The sequence below is a fragment of the Spea bombifrons genome, chromosome 2, assembly GCF_027358695.1.
Source record: "Spea bombifrons isolate aSpeBom1 chromosome 2, aSpeBom1.2.pri, whole genome shotgun sequence".
Lineage (NCBI taxonomy): Eukaryota > Metazoa > Chordata > Amphibia > Anura > Pelobatidae > Spea > Spea bombifrons.
The window spans coordinates 129,542,450-129,560,787 of NC_071088.1; the positions used below are offsets into that span (position 1 = coordinate 129,542,450).

At 38.3% G+C, this 18,338-nt stretch overlaps 1 protein-coding gene across 1 annotated transcript in view; it reads left to right on the plus strand.

The window, feature by feature from the left end:
• Positions 1-18,338, plus strand: part of PDGFD (platelet derived growth factor D) — a 76,135-nt gene that overhangs the window by 43,685 nt on the left and 14,112 nt on the right. The window contains exon 4 of the mRNA XM_053456484.1: positions 14,758-14,817. Coding sequence (XP_053312459.1) covers positions 14,758-14,817 — 60 coding nt within the window. The remainder of the gene's footprint in view (positions 1-14,757; positions 14,818-18,338) is intronic.

Consider the following 18,338-nt stretch of genomic DNA (forward strand, 5'->3'; position numbering starts at 1 on the left):
AAATTGAGTTAACCCACTTCAAAGATGTTCCAAAGAGGAGATGGAGGCAGACTGACCAGATTTGTTAAAAAAGATTTGGAAATCATAAAACGCTGCTTGTACTTATTGCCCTATAACTTACAAAAAACAGCAAAAAAACATAAAAACATTGGGTATCTCTAAACTCAGGACAAGTAGTAGAATCTATTTAGCTAGTTTTTTTACTTGCTTTTTTAGGTGAGTAAAAGATTTTTTAAATAAAAGTCATAAAATGTGTTTTTTTTCAATTTTTCACCATGTTTTTTTTATTTTTTTTATAGTAAATAAGATGATACGATCAAAATAATGGTATCCCATCTTGTCCTGAAAAAAACAATATATAACTTTTGTGGGTACACTAAATGGGTGAGGAGAAAATTACAGCTGAACACAAGCACCACAAAAGTGTCAAAACAGCTGCGGTCCCACAGGGTACAAAACGAAAAATGAGCCCGGTCCTTAAGGGGTTAAATAACGTCACAAGGCTGTCCGATGTCAAAACCTGGGTACGGAAAATGTTATTGCACCCAAGGATCACTGAAGCTGGCTAACTACTTGGCCAACTAAAATGTAATATAAAACCCCCATCAAGGGGCAAAAGACTAGGTGCATAGGTAGCCGTTTGGGGCCATGACTATTATGACTTGAATTTAATAATGAAAATAAATGCTGACCACATCATAAAAGCAAAAAAGTGGGGTTTTATCAAGAGAGTAAATGTCTGTACATAAGGCTGTATTATTATTATTTTTTGCTGCGATATTGAAAGGACTGAGGTTTTTAGTCTTCCATTATACTTTGGCAGCGTGACACAGTCCTACGGTGTATACTTAGTACAAAGTTAAACAGAATCCTTTGAGAGAGGACTGGACAGTGTTTAAATAAATGGACTTTCAAAAAAAATCAATACACAAGCAATTGTTTGTTGGCTCAGACAAGGACCCATTACTTTGACTATGCAACTAAAATACCATAGTAGCTTGCTGCAATTTTCAATTATAATGCTTCACTGAACACCTTGTAATTATATGTATCTATCTAGGAGGCTATCTGTTAGATTTGGTATATGGAATAAATGAAGGAGAACAAGTCTTATCATAAAATGCAATATTCATTCATAATAAAAGTAGAAATTAAGGATTTGGCTTAAGACCCTTTGGATAGGATGGTCTGCATAAAGATTATGACATGAATTACAAGGAATGCATAATAAACCTTATATGTTGCATAGCAATGACCTTCTTTCATAAGGATTGCTGTCACACGTCAATACAAATTGATTTTTTTTTTCCAGGGACTTTTAACTCTGCAATCATTTTTGCTGATCCACCAGCAATTTTGTGCTTCATGCCAGGTTCCCAAAGTTTAAATAGGATGAGCTCTGAAAAGTTATAGAACGCTTTAAAGCATCAGTATCCATAGATGGGGGTAAATGGATCTAGTCTGGTACTGGAAGTATAGATTTGCTAGAAGGGCAAAATGTGTGAAGGGCCGTCACATGACCTTCTATATTGTCACCCCCCCCCCAACAAAAAAGGTTGGTGCTAGTTAGAGATCTGCCACCCCTTCCCTTACAAAAACAATACTGCAGTTTTTCTGAAGTAATACTGCAGTTTTTTGGACATGAAAAAACTGCAATACTGCACATTTACTGCAGTTTTACTGCGTTTGTACTTCACTGTACTGCAGTTTTACTGCAGTTATTTTTGTAAGGAAGAACAAATGCAATAAAGCTGCAGTACATTGAAGTACAAATGTAGGTTTGCAATATAAAAAAAAAGTGCAGTAAATGTGCGGTAATACTGCAGTAAAAGTGCAGTATTGCAGTTTTTTCATGTCCAAAAAACTGCAGTATTACTTCAGAAAAAACTGCAGTAAGTTTTTGTAAGGGTATAAGCATTAAGGAAGAAGGAAGACCAGCTTGAAACTGTCTGTAATTTATACCACCATGCAAAATATGGTAGCGGTTGGCGTGCAACAAGGGTATTTAAGCACTCCAATCGAGTACCATATAGTACTGAAGTGCATACAGTAGACAGACACCACTTTTTACTCTTCTACAGTGAATAATAAAAATCATTAGGGATGCTAAAATGCCTACACTATTTCGAAAAAAGTTATTAACCTTTTTGCGAACAAGACATAAATATAGCTTCTTGTGTGAAATAATCCAGAAATGATATAAATATATATATGTAGTTTCTGAGAACATAGAAGGTAGGCATTACCAGAATAACTGCTAATACACAAATGCCAAAGTATGACATATCAGATTCTATTCTTCTTACTTTCATTTTTGCAAACAAAACATCCTTTTTTTAACTATAGGTGTGTGCGCTTTCCGCTCCACTTTAAATTTTGCCACGATACAAAATTATTTTTTTTCTTTTTTCTACTATAGCATCCCTCCATAAAAAAAATTATGTTTATGCTGCAATACATGAAGAATGAACTCATACACTTGCTTATGGAGTATTATTTATGAAGAAGAATAGTAAAATAGTAACATGATCCAATATTTGTAAATGGTTAAAATGTAACAGTATTAACCATTTGCTGACCGTACTAGCCCAAAATAAATTACTGTAGCATTGTTTTCTTGGGGTAACATATCACCTTGGGCTAGATATTTTCTCTTCCCGTGGATACTCAAGGCTTTGGTCCTTTGTCAATGGATACAGCATATATAAAGCAGATTAGGATCACAGGCTCCTAAGACGTTTTGGCATTTGTTATGCAAAGGCATAACTGGTGACCTTATATGGGATGGAAGAAGTAATCTTCTTTTTACATGGTTCATTAAAATGTCAATGTGGTGTATCGCGTGTGTGGTCCCAAATTCCCATATACTATTTGTCTAATGCCAAGAAGAACAGATGAAGCAACAGGAGGAGATGGCTACCAGGTGATTTAAGGACACAGGAGGGTTAAACGGATGACATACCTGCTGTGGTTGACCACTTTTTATCTTGTTTGCAATTATTCACTGCTATTAAAATGGCATCTTAAAAATTAGTCAGCACGGCAGCGTTTATGTGATGTAGAAGTAAACAGAGCTGCTCATCATTTTAGCTTATATTGCATCTCATGTCAACTGCAAAAAAATATACATCTCTAATGAAAGAAATATAATGTGGGTTCTAAGGTATATAAAAATATATTTTTATAACTTGTTTGCATTTGATTTGCTGTACTTGTCTCTTGTGCGCTGAATATTTAATTTAATACAGTTGACCTAAACCATTTTCTAAGTCTGGTTTTCAGTTTGTGATTTTATTAAATCTTTATATTATACAGTAGAGTGGCTTTGATTTAATTGAAAAGGGACACCAAGTAGACCTTATTTGTTCTCATCTAGAAGGAGGGAACAAATCATGTTTGCTTTTCTTTCTATCTATTATGCACTAGAAGAGCATTATTATAACTAAGTGTTTTGTATGATGAGGCTGATGCGACAAGGAAGGAGAAATCAGAAGAATGGACATCATGCTGGAGACCAGAAGCTGGAAAACCCCAACATATGCCTATTTACCACTGGCATCCCATGCTTGTGACAAACTTTTAAGTTCTATTTCTGGTGGAAAGTGCCACATTTTAGGAAATCATTGAGAGGTAATTCAGTTGAATTCTTTTGAGATACGTAATAACCATAAAGAACACCCAAGACAACACAATCCCAAAAGCCAAGTAAAGTTTATTGAATTCCCCAGCTTCAAATACAAAGGCTGGGTGGTTCACAATTGATGTGTTTTGTGTCTCTTAAGGGGAGGTTTTTTTTTTTAGATATGACCTAGTTGTTGGTAAGCTATTTCGTGGAGTCCTAGCCAGTGACCACATTTTAGTACATGTTCTGAATTGTACAAGCCACTGTACAGCTGGCACATCAACCATTTCACATATTAAAAACTATTTTTAGTAAAACAATCCAGCGTCCTCCTGTACACTCTGGTAAAGAGTAACCGGGAGAAAAAATGTCTCCTGACTTAGGCCACTGAAAGGGTTAACAAATTAAATTCATTAGCAGTGTGGATGTGGATTCATAGCATATATCTTCACCATGAAATCTTGAAAAGGCAGATAAATGGCAAGAAATGATAATGAAAGGGCAGAGGGGTTATAAAATGGAAAGAATTTATAGAACAAGTGAATGCACACCAGAAATTGTAGAACCACGTTCACTCTCAGGGGCAATTTACCTTTAGCTCACCTATGGAAGATGCAGATAACTCATGCTTCATGTTATACCAAATAAGAGAATGTGTTTAACTCTAGTCTACTCAAATATAGTCTTATTAAATAAAGCAACATCATTTTGTTACAATGGCTGACTCACCATATATTGAATTCTGCTTGAAGAACTGCTCAAGGAATGTTTTTGAGTTTGAAAATAAGGCATTATTTTACCTAAATAATCCCAACAGTAGCAACTATGGCAAAACCAGTATATCTAATGAATTTCTTCTCCTGAGGGTCTCTCCCTTCTTCTCATCCTTGCGTAGGCAGGCTGAACCAATCCGTTTCCACCAGAGCGGTGAAATAGCTTAACAAAAAGGAGACTACCTTAAATTGATGCTCCCATGTTATAGACATAAAATCTTTTCAATGCACAGATTTCCTTACTTTAAACGGCAAATATGATCCATATGAATTCATGATGTAAACTGAACAGAGACATGTAGAATTTGTGAAGACAAACTACACTGTTACATCTATCCACATGCTGCATTACAGATAAAGGCTGACGTGACTCAACGTGAGACCATTATCATGCAATTCCATGTAGATCTTACCAAACCATTCCCCTTCAATTCCTTTCTACCTGATTAGCATTTGGGTTAAGCTACGCCGTGCCTAAATATGCTGCTAGTCACGGAGAAGGAACGGAAACTCATTTTGTCAGCTGCCTTCTGTCATTCTCGGGAACGGCTGTAATTGACCAGATACGATATTTAGGTAAACAGCCTAGTGACGAGCGTAGCCCGTCTGTGTCCCTCAGGTAAATCAACGTGACAGATGTTTCACCCAACCATCAATACACCACAGAGAAATATCTTTTAAAAGCTCTTTTTTTTACATGCTTTCATGTTTCATCCATATGTCACGGTTTCATGTTGTAAGCTTGTTATTTGAACTTGAATAAAATTAATGGGAATGGGACTGAAATACCTTACTGTATGTACGAGCTGGATGATACATCTGTAGCTGAATCAATAGAAATAGAATAAATAAAGAATGTATTCTCAATTAAAAGCCAATGAATGGTTTGTAAGGTGAGTTTCAACTATTTCACAAGAAACCTTTTGATAATTTCCCAAAAGGCAGCACTTATAACCAATAATTTGTCACTAGTTACACATAATTTAGTTTTTCTTATCTTTACGTTTTCTTTATCTATATTCCATTAAGAGGAATTAACATAAGAAATTAATCGCCAGATCTAGATTGTAAGCTCGTTTGAGCAGGGCCCTCTTCACCTGTTGTTTCTGTAAGTCAACTTGTTATGTTACATACTACTGGTTATGTCCTGTCTACCCATTGTACAGCGCTACGGAATATGATGGCACTATATAAATCAATAAACAATAATAATAAATCGGGGGTTGTTAGCCAACGCATTGTTAAAATTGATGGTAGTTTACTCAGTTCAGGTTACTTTTATCCAAGGAAAAATCTTGCTTTTGGTTATTGTGGCCAAATGACTTTTTTTCCCAATGGCACTTGGTTATTTACCAGATACATCCCTGGATATAGAAGAAATGCTGTCCGTCACGGAGTTGGAGAGTCCGACCGGCTACCTCCGCTGACTTGTGCTCCCTTAGCCTGGGACACTCTTTCCCCGGTTTCCCTCCCAGAGACAGTAGGGTCAGTAAAGGGATTAACAATACAATGGGGTCCCAACCTCCACTATCTGTTACTGGCCAAAATCAGTTCCAGGGATGGCTTGGCCGGGGGAAAATGTCTGTAGTGTTAGTACTGGGGGGGACTGACTTATACAACATATTAGTACACCATGAGGGGGCTAATTGATACAACATAGTAGTGCACCATTGGGGGGGGTCTGACATTAAACTAAAACAATGGTAGACACTCCCTGGTTGCATATCTTGGCTGTCTGCTGGAGATAATCCTCTCACCAAGTAATGAGATGAAATACTTCTGGGGTATAAAGAAGTCTTTACAAAGCCAGGGCACATAGTGGATAGGGAGGAGGTTGGCTGTCAGGCCTCTCCGGTGGCCTCAGTGAACGAGGTTTCTGTCACACTGTCACCATTATATAGGATATACAGTGTGAGAGTTGTACAGTGGATTTTGTTTAATGTGATACCTGTTCTGTTAGTTACCATGCGCCAGGATGCATTTTCTTATAAAGGTAGCTAGTCTTCGCAATGTACATAAAAGCAGGCTTGATAATAAATATTATAAAGATACGACGCGGGTTTGAGGGTAAACTCCATAGATGTGTGGTGGTACCAAGGTTAACTCCAAACAGCATCTATTCCATGGCTTTAACAATGAACTCAATAGTACCTAAACCTGTATTATATCATTAGTTATCTAGTGACCCCTTAAGCTGAACTACTGGAATCGTAAAATAGTTGCTCCATAGCTTAGTGAATCATTTCTTGAGTATTCTGCCCAGAACAACCATTTTCTCCAGATCAACGTGAAGTTCACTCTATATATTTAGAATGAAACACAAACCAATATTTGCTATTTTGGAAGGTGAGGCCGCCAACAATATGTGTTTTTTTTTTGTATGGGAAGAGATTGTAAGGAAGAAGGAGAAGCAAGACAGCAAAATAATTAGAACCAAAGTCCCTATTGGTTGCAAGTTGTAAGGAATTATACTATAAGTTATATGAGTTTTAGACCGATATCATGTAGATATTAGAAGCTCTGTGTTCAACCTCTTGAAAGGTGGCAAACAGTGGTGGAAAGTAACCATATAACACCACCGATTTTTATTATTACTAGAAGAAATATGCTTTGTCGACTGAGACACTGAAGCATTAGCATATGTGATAAAAAAAAAGCAACAGTGAAAATTGCATAACAGCACAAAAGCTAAATGCAGATTTATTTGCATATAGCTTTGAAATTAGTATAATGACATGCTTAGTAAAGCAGAAATTCAGCTTATTTTATTCCTTCCTGTGTTTTTGTCTTTATATGGAAGCAGCATATTTTGTTTATTTTTATGTTCCATTTCCCGAGACAAAATATGGCTCGTTTATGCACCAGACATTGGACAATTATCAGCAATATGTCATATTTTGCTTTAAAGGGATCAGACAAAAATTGTGAGTATCCATTGGGCAAGGGGAATTTTCACAGCATATGTGTTATTTTCTCTATTTTAGCATATAAGAATTTTACCTTCTATTTCCAGCCTTATGTAATAAATAAAGTCCAGTTATCAAAGGAGAGCATTAAAAAGAGGAGCTTTCACTCTTCCAACCAAACACACGTCAGCCAAGTTAAGCCATCTGCGTTAGAACTCCTTGTTATCTCATCACTGACCTGGCTTGGACTTTGATCGTAGCAGAACTCCACCTGCCCTGACCTTCCAGCTTGAGTACTGGTTTTGACTTTGGATCATCCTATGATATCTCGTCATGGGTTATTTTCTACACCGTGGGCTGTGTTATTTCTAGGATACCAACCAACCAATTTCCACCAAAGGAGAAGAATATCTTAACAATAAGAATATCTTAATGGTGAGACACAATCATGTGGATCACCAGAACAGAAAATTAAGACGGCTGTCCCCATGGTATGCACATAAGAAATCGGTGGCTTAAAGGAGGGGCAGAAATTATTAAAGCAGTGGGAATAATCATGCAATGTTAGATGGCTGGTACCATGGCATTTACATAAGGTAGATGCACAGATATTGCTTGTATCAAACTGTAAATTCGGAAGGATCAGCTATTTCACAGTATGTATAAGGATGCGTATTTAGCCATCATATAAGAGCCTAGCGCACCCGAAGTGCAGAGTACACATCCATACGGCATCTAAGCCTGAACGGGATAAATTATGGCTTCCAGTATGTTCTGCAATTCCATTTTCAAACAGCCACAGAATCCCACAGTCTTCATGATTTTATCATGCTTGCGCTTCAGTTTCAACTGATTATGGAATTTTACTACACTGCGATTCCTATGGAAAATAGTTTTTATTAAAGTAGTTTAGCAGATATGGGGATGTCCTACAAATAGAAATACGTCGACACAGTACGCAATAGTTTGATATATTAAGCAATTTTGTACGTTACAAGCAAAAGTTATTCAAGAGAACTGCGAATGCCGGCGGAATGAAGAGTTTTGGAGCGCCATAAGGAAAGATGTACTTTTTTTTCACTAATGCTTAAATTGATGAGCTATGAAAAAGATAACTTACATTCCACAAGCAGGTGGTGTCCCTCATCATCTCAACTATTTGTAAAAACAGTTAGTGCTTATCAAGTGTGAATCACACAAGATAAGGTTGTGCCATGACCAAACATAAATAGAAGATCGGTTACGTGTGAATTTCGTGTTTCATAGTATATTTCACCTTTTACCTCTTGTGTAATACACCCTAACTCCCTTGAAGCTCGTTTGAGCAGAGTACTCCTTCTGTAAGTCAGATTCTTATATTATTTACTCCTTATGTCCTGTTTATACATTGTACAGCGCTGCAAAATATGATGGCGCTATATAAAGCAATAAATAATAATAATAGCACATCAATAGACTTAAGAACAAGGGGCGTCAACATATTGGCATAGAAAAAGTGCACTAGAACTAACAACTTGGAAATAAGTTAATGCTAAATTGTGCTGGCAAAAAATCAATTTTGTTTACACAATTAGGAAAAAGCATCTTTTTTTAACGTGCCTGTTTTGTATCTTTATTGTTCTAAACTAAACAGAATGTTTGGAATTCCTGAATCCGTTCATGCGGCAAACGCAGTTTACACTTTAAAAAAAAGCTATGGTGTTGGGAAAAATGCGCGCTTCCATGCATACATATCAGATGTAACATGCATATGTTAATGTATGCACATAATTTTGCCACCATCTGGGGGAGATCTCAGCGTTCCACCAAATTACATAATATGTGTGATTAATGCATACCCAATCACGATCTGCTACAGCGTTCTACTTAATCCATATGGGACCTGAAAGCAAAAGGCACGTTTGATGATAGACTGACAAGTGCCTTCAAAAGAGTACTGTCACTGTTCCTAAAGCTTGGTATTCTAAATAAATCTTTGTAACTGTGTTCATGGATTAAAGTCAGCGATATGTAAGTATTAGACACCACTCTTTATATACTAATGGATTGTAAGCTTGCACAAGCAGGCCCTCTTCTCTTTCTGTACCAGTATAGGGCCACCTATAGGCCACGCAGGTAGTGCAGGCTGCAGCCGTGAGCCGCGGTCATTCAGTAAGCGTGGGCGCGGCTCGCGGTCACTAATGGGAGGAGTTGGAGCGAGTCAGCCAGTTAGGAGGACCTTATGGGAGCGGCACGGGGAGGGGCTTGTGGGGGTGGAGCCAGGGGGCGGCAAAATTATGTTTTGCCTAGGGTGGCAAAAATCCTTGCACCAGCTCTGACCAGTATGTTTTAACGTGTGTTAAATTTGTGTTTGTTAGATATTTTCGCTTTTCCCTATTGTAACACCGTTATGGAATCTGCTGGCGCCACATAAATACATGTGACCTACTATGGCAGCAGCTATCATAACCTTCAAATCTAAAGATCTTTATGATTATTTCTCTCCTTTGTTATGTCTTCCTAGTTTTTTCAGACCCACTTTCTACTAGAGGAGTGAGAAGAAGGAACATAACCTCAGGCAGAAAATCATTTAGATAATGCAGTTTCAAATTCTGCCACAGATCTCAGCTTCCTTAAGGCAAAATGATCCCTTAATTTGAAACTATCCCAGATATTTAAAATATTGGCAAAACAAAAAGTATAAACTATAGTTATATAATTGTTGATAATGTGTTTCATTGATATCTTGGCATGTTCATTGCATTATGTTACAACATGTATTATTATCTTTTATTTATATAGCGCCAACAATCTATGCAGCCCTTAATACAATACATATATTCAAGGGGTATAACAAGATGAGAATTGACAGCCTAAGACAAACCGATACATTAGGTGGAGAGAGCCCGGCTCGCAAGCTTACAATCGTGAGATGCTTGCATCCTATAATAATAGCTCTAACGTGATTTGCTTCTTCAGAAAATTTTGCTCGTTTCCATTTAACATTTAAAACATTGCCTATTGGGATGAATTAGACATTTGTGGATTTGTGAATAATATCCATTATATTATAAGAGCAGTTGCACACGATCAATAACTTTATAGTGCGGCCTATATTCGGGCCAATACGGTATATATTTTACATTTGGGGTATTTAAAAACACTAGTTGAATACACCAGTGATGTCCTATGCCTAAAATATATAATATAAGCAATACATTTTTTTCTTATATTGATTAAAACATGTTACATTGTTTTCTGTTACAAATCAATTGAATATAGATTAAATGGTCATGTGTGTTGATGTCTTTTTTCGCTATGAACATAAGGAATAACTTCAAAGCATTCGTTTTCTACCTTTTTGTTAGCTTGTACAGAATTATGTATATATTAGTGTTAACAGATTTGAAGGACCTCTCTGTCGGTAGACATTTCCTAGAGTTCCACATTTTGAGTTGGCTCCTTGGTGGTTGATGCCCAGTTGGCTTTATGGTAAACATCAATTCTTGGATTGTCTATGGTTGTTGAGTTTGTCTTTATCTCTGACTAGTTCTGGGTCAACTCCACAGGTTATGAGGTGTCAGGTTGATTTTGTCATGTTAGAACCTTTTCAACTCATCCTCTATCCTCAAGAAATCTAAAATTCCCAAGATACAACAGTGGTAGTTAGAACGACATTCTCTGCTTCCAGCTCTGATAACGCCATTGGTTCTTGAAGGCTAAGACTCAACCTGTTATTGTTTTCATATTGGCTGCCACATCAAAAAATGAATAAATTAGTGCATTTTTGGATTAACACTCTATGGGCCCTAGGTAAGGTACCAATTTGATACATTCTCTCAATTTCTGAAAAAAACGGGACATTTGTGGCACAAGTACCCAACCTTTAACATTCTGCTGTTTGGCTGGGATGAAATCTGTGGGCAGCACCATCAATGTAAGAGTCTCACACCAATGGCAAATCACTCACACACAGGATGGGCTTAAGTGAACCATCCAGGGCCCTTACATATACATATAATTTATATATATAAAATAAAGCTATATATATATTGTCATTATATATATTAGCTCTGAAGTACTTTCATTTGCAGTCATTGTTGCTCCTTGGGACACAGGAGTTTCCACCATGTTTGCAGTAGACTTGTGCATTCGTCTTCGGGCGAACATGGAAACGAACACGAAGAGTGCGTTTTCGTGTTCGTTCCGAAGACACGCCGAAGAGAAGACGGCGGCGGTAAAACGTAGGCGAAGACGAAGACACACACCACGAAGATCTTCGTGATTGTCTTCGTCTTCGTCTACCATTCCCCCCCCTTCATCTTACCTTGTCTTGGCGGCATCGCGGCAGTTCCCGGAAGTGGAAATCCGCAGGTTCGCCGTCGCGGGTTACAGGGCAGTGCGAATGAGCCTATTGGTCGCCTACAGGGACCTCCTCTGGCATCAACCAATTGGTTGATGCCAGAGAAAGACCCTGCAGGTGACCAATAGGCTCACTCGCACGGTCTTTGTAGCCCCTGACAGCGAACCTATGGATTTCCGCTCCCGTTAACCCCTTCGATGCTGCGTTATCTAACGCAGCATCGAAGGGGTTAACGGGAGCGGAAATCCATAGGTTAAAGGGCCGTGCAAGCGACCAATAGGCTCACTTGCACGGCCCCTTAACCCTTTAAAAAAGTTAACCCCTAACTAATTGAACAGGGAGGGAGACCAGTGGCATCGGCAGTGCCGATGCCACTGGTCTCCCTCCCTGTTCAATTAGTTAAATGTCCGTACGAGCGACTTTATTGGTCGCTCGTACGGACATTTAACCCCGCACGGACTAACTAATTGAACAGGGAGGGAGACCAGTGGCATCGGTCTCCCTCCCTGTTCAATTAGTTAAAGACCAGTGGCATCGGCAGGGCAAGTTGCAGCTGCAACTTACCCTGCCGATGCCACTGGTCTCCCTCTCTGTACAGAGTTAAATGTCCGTACGAGCGACTTTATTGGTCGCTCGTACGGACATTTAACCCCGCACGGACTAACTAATTGAACAGGGAGGGAGACCAGTGGCATCGGTCTCCCTCCCTGTTCAATTAGTTAAAGACCAGTGGCATCGGCAGGGCAAGTTGCAGCTGCAACTTACCCTGCCGATGCCACTGGTCTCCCTCTCTGTACAGAGTTAAATGTCCGTACGAGCGACTTTATTGGTCGCTCGTACGGACATTTAACCCCGCACGGACTAACTAATTGAACAGGGAGGGAGACCAGTGGCACCGGTCTCCCTCCCTGTTCAATTAGTTAAAGACCAGTGGCATCGGCAGGGCAAGTTGCAGCATTGGGGTTTTAAAACCTCAATGCTGCAACTTACCCTGCCGATGCCACTGGTCTCCCTCCCTGTTCAGATAGTTAAATGTCCGTACGAGCGACTTTATTGGTCGCTCGTACGGACATTTAATTAATTGAACAGGGAGGGAGACCAGTGGGATGTGCCGGGTAAATTGTAGCATTGGGGTTTTAAAAGTCTGCACGAGCGACCAACAGAGTCGCTCGTGCAGACTTTTAAAATCCCAATGCTGCAACTTACCCAGCAGATCCCGCTGGTCTCCCTGTTCTATCAGTTAATAAATGATAGAACAGGGAGACCAGCGGGATCTGCCGAACAATTACGGCACCAGGAGTATAACAGTCTGTACGAGCGACCCTATTGGTCGCCAGCAGGGGGCTCGTCTGCCATCAACCAATGGCAGACGAGCCCCCTGCTGACGACCAATAGAGTTGCTCATACGGACATTTAAACTCCTGGCGCCAGAGCGGCTTTAACTCCGTTTTAACCCCTTAACCGGGGAAAACGAAGAAAACCCGAGCACGAAGAATGTCCGCGAATATTCGCCCGAAGAGAAGACAGGACCAGGCGAATATTCGCGGAATACGAAGTTTTTTTTTTTGCCGAAGACGAGCACGAAGACGAACACGAAGAGCCCCCTGGTGCCCAAGTCTAGTTTGCAGCCTTTATCATCTGTTGATGAATGGCAAGTTTATATTTAATGTCAAAGACACTCCCAGTGGTCATACAAGACACTCCATTCATTTATTCATTTACTCATTCAATCATTCATTCATTTGATGAGCTTAAATTTGTGCTTTCTACATCATATATAAACATTCCAGAATGACAGTAAGAATCCTAAACAAGGAGCAGACATTTACAACTTAACACAATCTTACAATGGGATCCCAATATAACTGCATTGTATTAAAATGAGCTCTGGGGGCCTGATTTACATTTTTGGATATTTATCATGACATAGAGCATACTTACCAAAACACGGAGTGTCATTCACTTGACAATAATTGTACATTTTATAGTGGTTTTTAGACATATTACATCTTCAGTGGAAATTCTCTGCGTGTGCATTATTGAATTTGCATAAAAATGCAATATCATGCCAAATATTTCATATTCCCGTTGCATGCAATCATATAAGACTTAAGCTGTTTTCCACTGCTGCTTATTTTCTTGTTGGATGATAATGCCTAAAGCAAAGAGGTTTCTGGAGCTGTTGTATGGAATTATTTCCATATGTGATACTTTGGTCACAATAGTTTTACAATTTCAATAGAAATTCTCCATTTAATTTAATTTTTAAATTAGCATTATTTTACTGGAATGACTGTAGCAGATAATATTTCCATGGTAATTAGGTTATACGTTCAGGTAAAACTGAACCCCCATTTCCCTCGCGTGGGAGTGTTTCCTCCTGTTTTATTATTTTCTTTTTTAATTCCCGTCAGCAAGCCCTCCAGAATTTCAGATGTCCAACTCAGAATACATATGTTGGAGGGTGTTACAAGAGTTGGGGAGGAGTGGGGCCACCATCAGAAGTGGGTAGGGTCAGATACATCCTGGACAGCGCATGAAAACCAGGACTGTCCTATGAAAACATGGACTGTTGGGAGGTATGGGGTTTATTCACTAAATGGTGAAGGTGTGCTGAAGGTGGTTGCACCTTTGTGTTAGACTGTAGGTTCTCCAACATGGTTATTGTAAAGGAGATCTTCTAATCAGAACATCAATCAGTGGTCCTTTCTGAAAGATCTTCTACTGAATTAGTATCTTGTGTTCCTGAGAGGAGATCCAACGAAACCTTCCTTATTTATGAATCTACTGTAGACTTTCATCTAGCTTGGTGTGTCCTTTTCAACTTTCAAGAACGCATTTGTAGCCTTTATTATTATGATTTTGTGATTAAAAAAATATAAAAAGAATATAACATTATATCTCTTTACCGATGAAGTCATTAATGTGCTTTTTGGCAACACTGTGGATACATATCTAAGGTTAGCTGCTCCTTGCCGCTCCTATGTATTCTGCTAAGCGGAACGCATATTTCTCACAATACTGGACCTATTTTGATCTCTTAGGAGCTCTTACTGCTACTCTTAAACCCTATTATTGTCTTTTCATTGTTTGTTTGTTTTATTTCTGTTTCAGAATGATTTTCCACCAGCTGCATCGGAGACAAACTGGGAGTCCGTGACAAGCTCTGTCTCAGTAAGTCTGTTTCAAATAATAGAGGGGTGTTAGGTGAAATCCACATACATGCAACTTATTATATGTCTTTGGAAAAAAGGTAGGCATTTAATTATATAGATGAAAATGTAAAGGATTTTAGAACACAACCTGCCCCTTAACCGTTATTTTGAGCCAATTAAATTCCCACTGTTAGAAACAGAATTTGACAGCAGGGAAGACCCATTCGGCCCGTATAGGTTGTCTATTTTTCCTGTTGTGTAAGCTCAAACCTTAATGAGTCATTGGCCTCATCTTTAATGCAGAATAGCCATAAGCCATGTTTTGGCCTCGAACACTTCTGCTGGGAGGCTGTTACCTATTTCTATCTTCATAACATATTTATTCCGAACATAATAATCTGTTCCTCTGTAACTGGACATTTGATTGATCTAGTTCACAGACCCATAATAATATAAATGGATATACATGGTTAACAGATCTTAGATGTCAAGCACATAGTTTGAATATCTATGTAATATTTTCGTTAAGTGTTCCTCTTTAGATGGGACAGACTCTTTTTTGTAACCCAAATCCCTTTGCCCCCCTTTTCCTATCCCGATGTGTATTAAAGTGTTCCACAGCAATAAAACTTTCTCAACATATAAGTCATCAAAAGGTCAGGTAGATACTTAAACGTCCCCATTCTGCCACAAGGGCTTCTTTATGCAGTGGTAAGATGGGCTCCTACTTCTAGCCTCTAAGTTCTGCTGCTTAGCAATCTCCCTGACATTTGTGGTCTTTCCAGGTATAAGTAATGCCGGGCATTTGGATTTGATTTCATATCTCAGAGCTCTGCCTCGCTTACCCTATAGAAAGGATAAAGGTGCTATGCAAACGCATCATCATACCAGGGAACTTCTTTACTCAGGCCACCCAGAGCCTTCCCTTGCAGGACGCGGCCAGGACTGCACACTGACGTCAGCGGGACCCCATCAGCGGAGTTCCCGCTGACGTAGGGGGCGTTCCCACTGATGTCATCAGGAAACACCCCCATTTAAAGGGAAAATGGGCGGGGAACGGGGTGTGTCAAGACCCCGCTCCCGCGACCCGTAGTATTCGCCTGTTGACACGGAGAACCAGTGCTTCACCCGGAAATCTCCCGGTCAACCCCGGAGAATTCCCAGGTATGCGCATCATGTCCCAGCAACTGCAAAGCTTTTTGCTTATTTTAAGGAAAAGTTACCCAATGTCCTTGTTTAAGGGGTCAATCCCCCGATTAAGTCTTCTGTTCCTCGAACCCTCCTTACCCCTAAAGATGAAAAATAGAATGGGGTTTTGTTTTAAAAATTAGATCAGCTTAACACAGGCTGCCCACTACCATATATAAAACAAAGCTATTTGTCCACAGATCAATATTGTTGCCCTTTTCACTTGATATTAAAAAGCCTATAAGAACACTAAGTCAAGAAATTCAGGAAATAGTATATTAATTATAATTGCTCTTTTGGTTGTACGTTATATAGAATTCTAACAAAACCAAAAAAATATTTTATTGTAAAAATTTCATTAGTTTTTATTAGATTTTTTGATACCCTAATATTCACTAATCTGTTGATCTACTTACTTTTACCACCATCGCTTTGAAGTCACCTTTTTGTCTTCTTGTTTTATCTTTTTAACCCAATATTGTACATACAGTCGTTGATTATGTGGCGTTATCAGCTTTAGCTCTCTGTCCTCCGAGCTTACTGCATGTTGAGCTTCAGTATAAACTATTACATGTAATTAGTATCATTTAGCATCTGTTAAATGGACAAATTATCTCACTTTCCCCTATGTAGAACCAATCCAAAGGCTAATTGCCCTCAATTTATTACTCGTGTGGGTTTGCAAAGTTAAACTGAAATTAATGATTCCTAAAATACTATCAGATAATTAGGAAAAATCTACATCACTTCAGTATAATCTTGATGAATGTAGCTTCGACTTTGTGCTGGTAAGTTTACCAGTAGATACTTTCTCATTTGCCAGTTTTACACGTGAAAAAAAAAACAAAGTTCGCTTTTTAAAGCTATTAGTGCAGTAATTTTTTTTGGTAGCTGTATAGTTATTTCCGTCAACGTTCCTTTATGTTAGAAACCCTCTGGGCTTTTGGTTAGTTTGTTTAATGTACACACATGTATTTTGTATTTTGCCAAATTCAGGACAGTTTTGATGACAAACCATATGTTCCTTATTTTATTGATTTTGTGTTTTATTAAAATAACAATTACTTAAGTATTTTGGTTTTAATTGTGGATTCAAAGTACTTTACTATTTGTTAGTTTTCTTCTTAAAACAACAAATAACGACAACAAATATAACTAGTCATATAAGTAATAATGTATACTTAATAAGCATACTCGGTTTGACCCGGAGTCTCCAGGGGAAGTCTTGCCTACCCTGAGTCTCTTGGTCAGTTTCTTTATTCTGCCTGATAGGGGAGCAGTGTTTGGCCATGTCCATTAAAGACTATATAGGGTTAATACCGCACATATATGCAGCTAGCACAGCCCCTTCCCATCCTAGCGATCCATGTGTTAAAGGCGATCTGCCCCTAAACCCCCCCAGTGTTGGAACAGGGGGGGGGGCAAGTTAAATGTTAACTGCATTATCATGTATATTAGCAGATAAGCCTTCGCAGGTGTTCTATTTTATTATTTCTTCTGAAGGATTAATCACATTAAAAATAGCACAAAAGCTTTTAAGAAGCTTTCTTTTAGTTTCTATGGAAACAGTCAATCATTGTCTGCTTTTTTTTTGTCACATGACAATTAAGTATTCCCAGCAAAAATGATGAATGAGGCAAGATTTCATATGATTAAAAAAAATATTTCTGGGAAATTTGTATGCATTAAATAGTACGAGGAATTATGTTTTTAATGCTATATTTAGTTTATACGTGTTAAATAATAAATGATGTAAAATTATTGAGCGCATCCTACCATCATATCATATAGCCAGCATAACCTTGGCATTGTGATGTCTTGCACATATGATATTTGAAAATGATGTATTAAAACAGTTAAATGTCTTATCATATGCTTTACATTAAGTTGCTATTTATTTAACTTATGCATAAAAAAACAAATAGCTATTTATTTTTATATTATTATCTTTTAGGGAGTATTGGGCAAAAGGAAAGCTGTGGTTTAGTCTAAAACATGGAGTCTTTTCTAAGTAAAAAGATTGTTATTAAGATTTATTTTTTGCCATTGAGTTTTACAGTTTTTTGCACAGAATCATTTTCATATTTTTTACATTTTTTTCTTTTTATAACACAAGTCAGACATATTTTACAGATTAATTCTCAAAATGCCTACATTTCACAGTCACAGATAAATCACTGGTTTTACTATATGCCGTGCTTTACACATGCATCAGAAGAATCACAATAAGTACTATCACAATAAGTAAATGAATATATTGAGACTATCTATAGCAGGGGTCTTCAAACTGTGGCCCTCCAGCTGCTGCAGGACTACATCTCCCATAATGCTCCTCCAGCTAAGAGGCTGGCA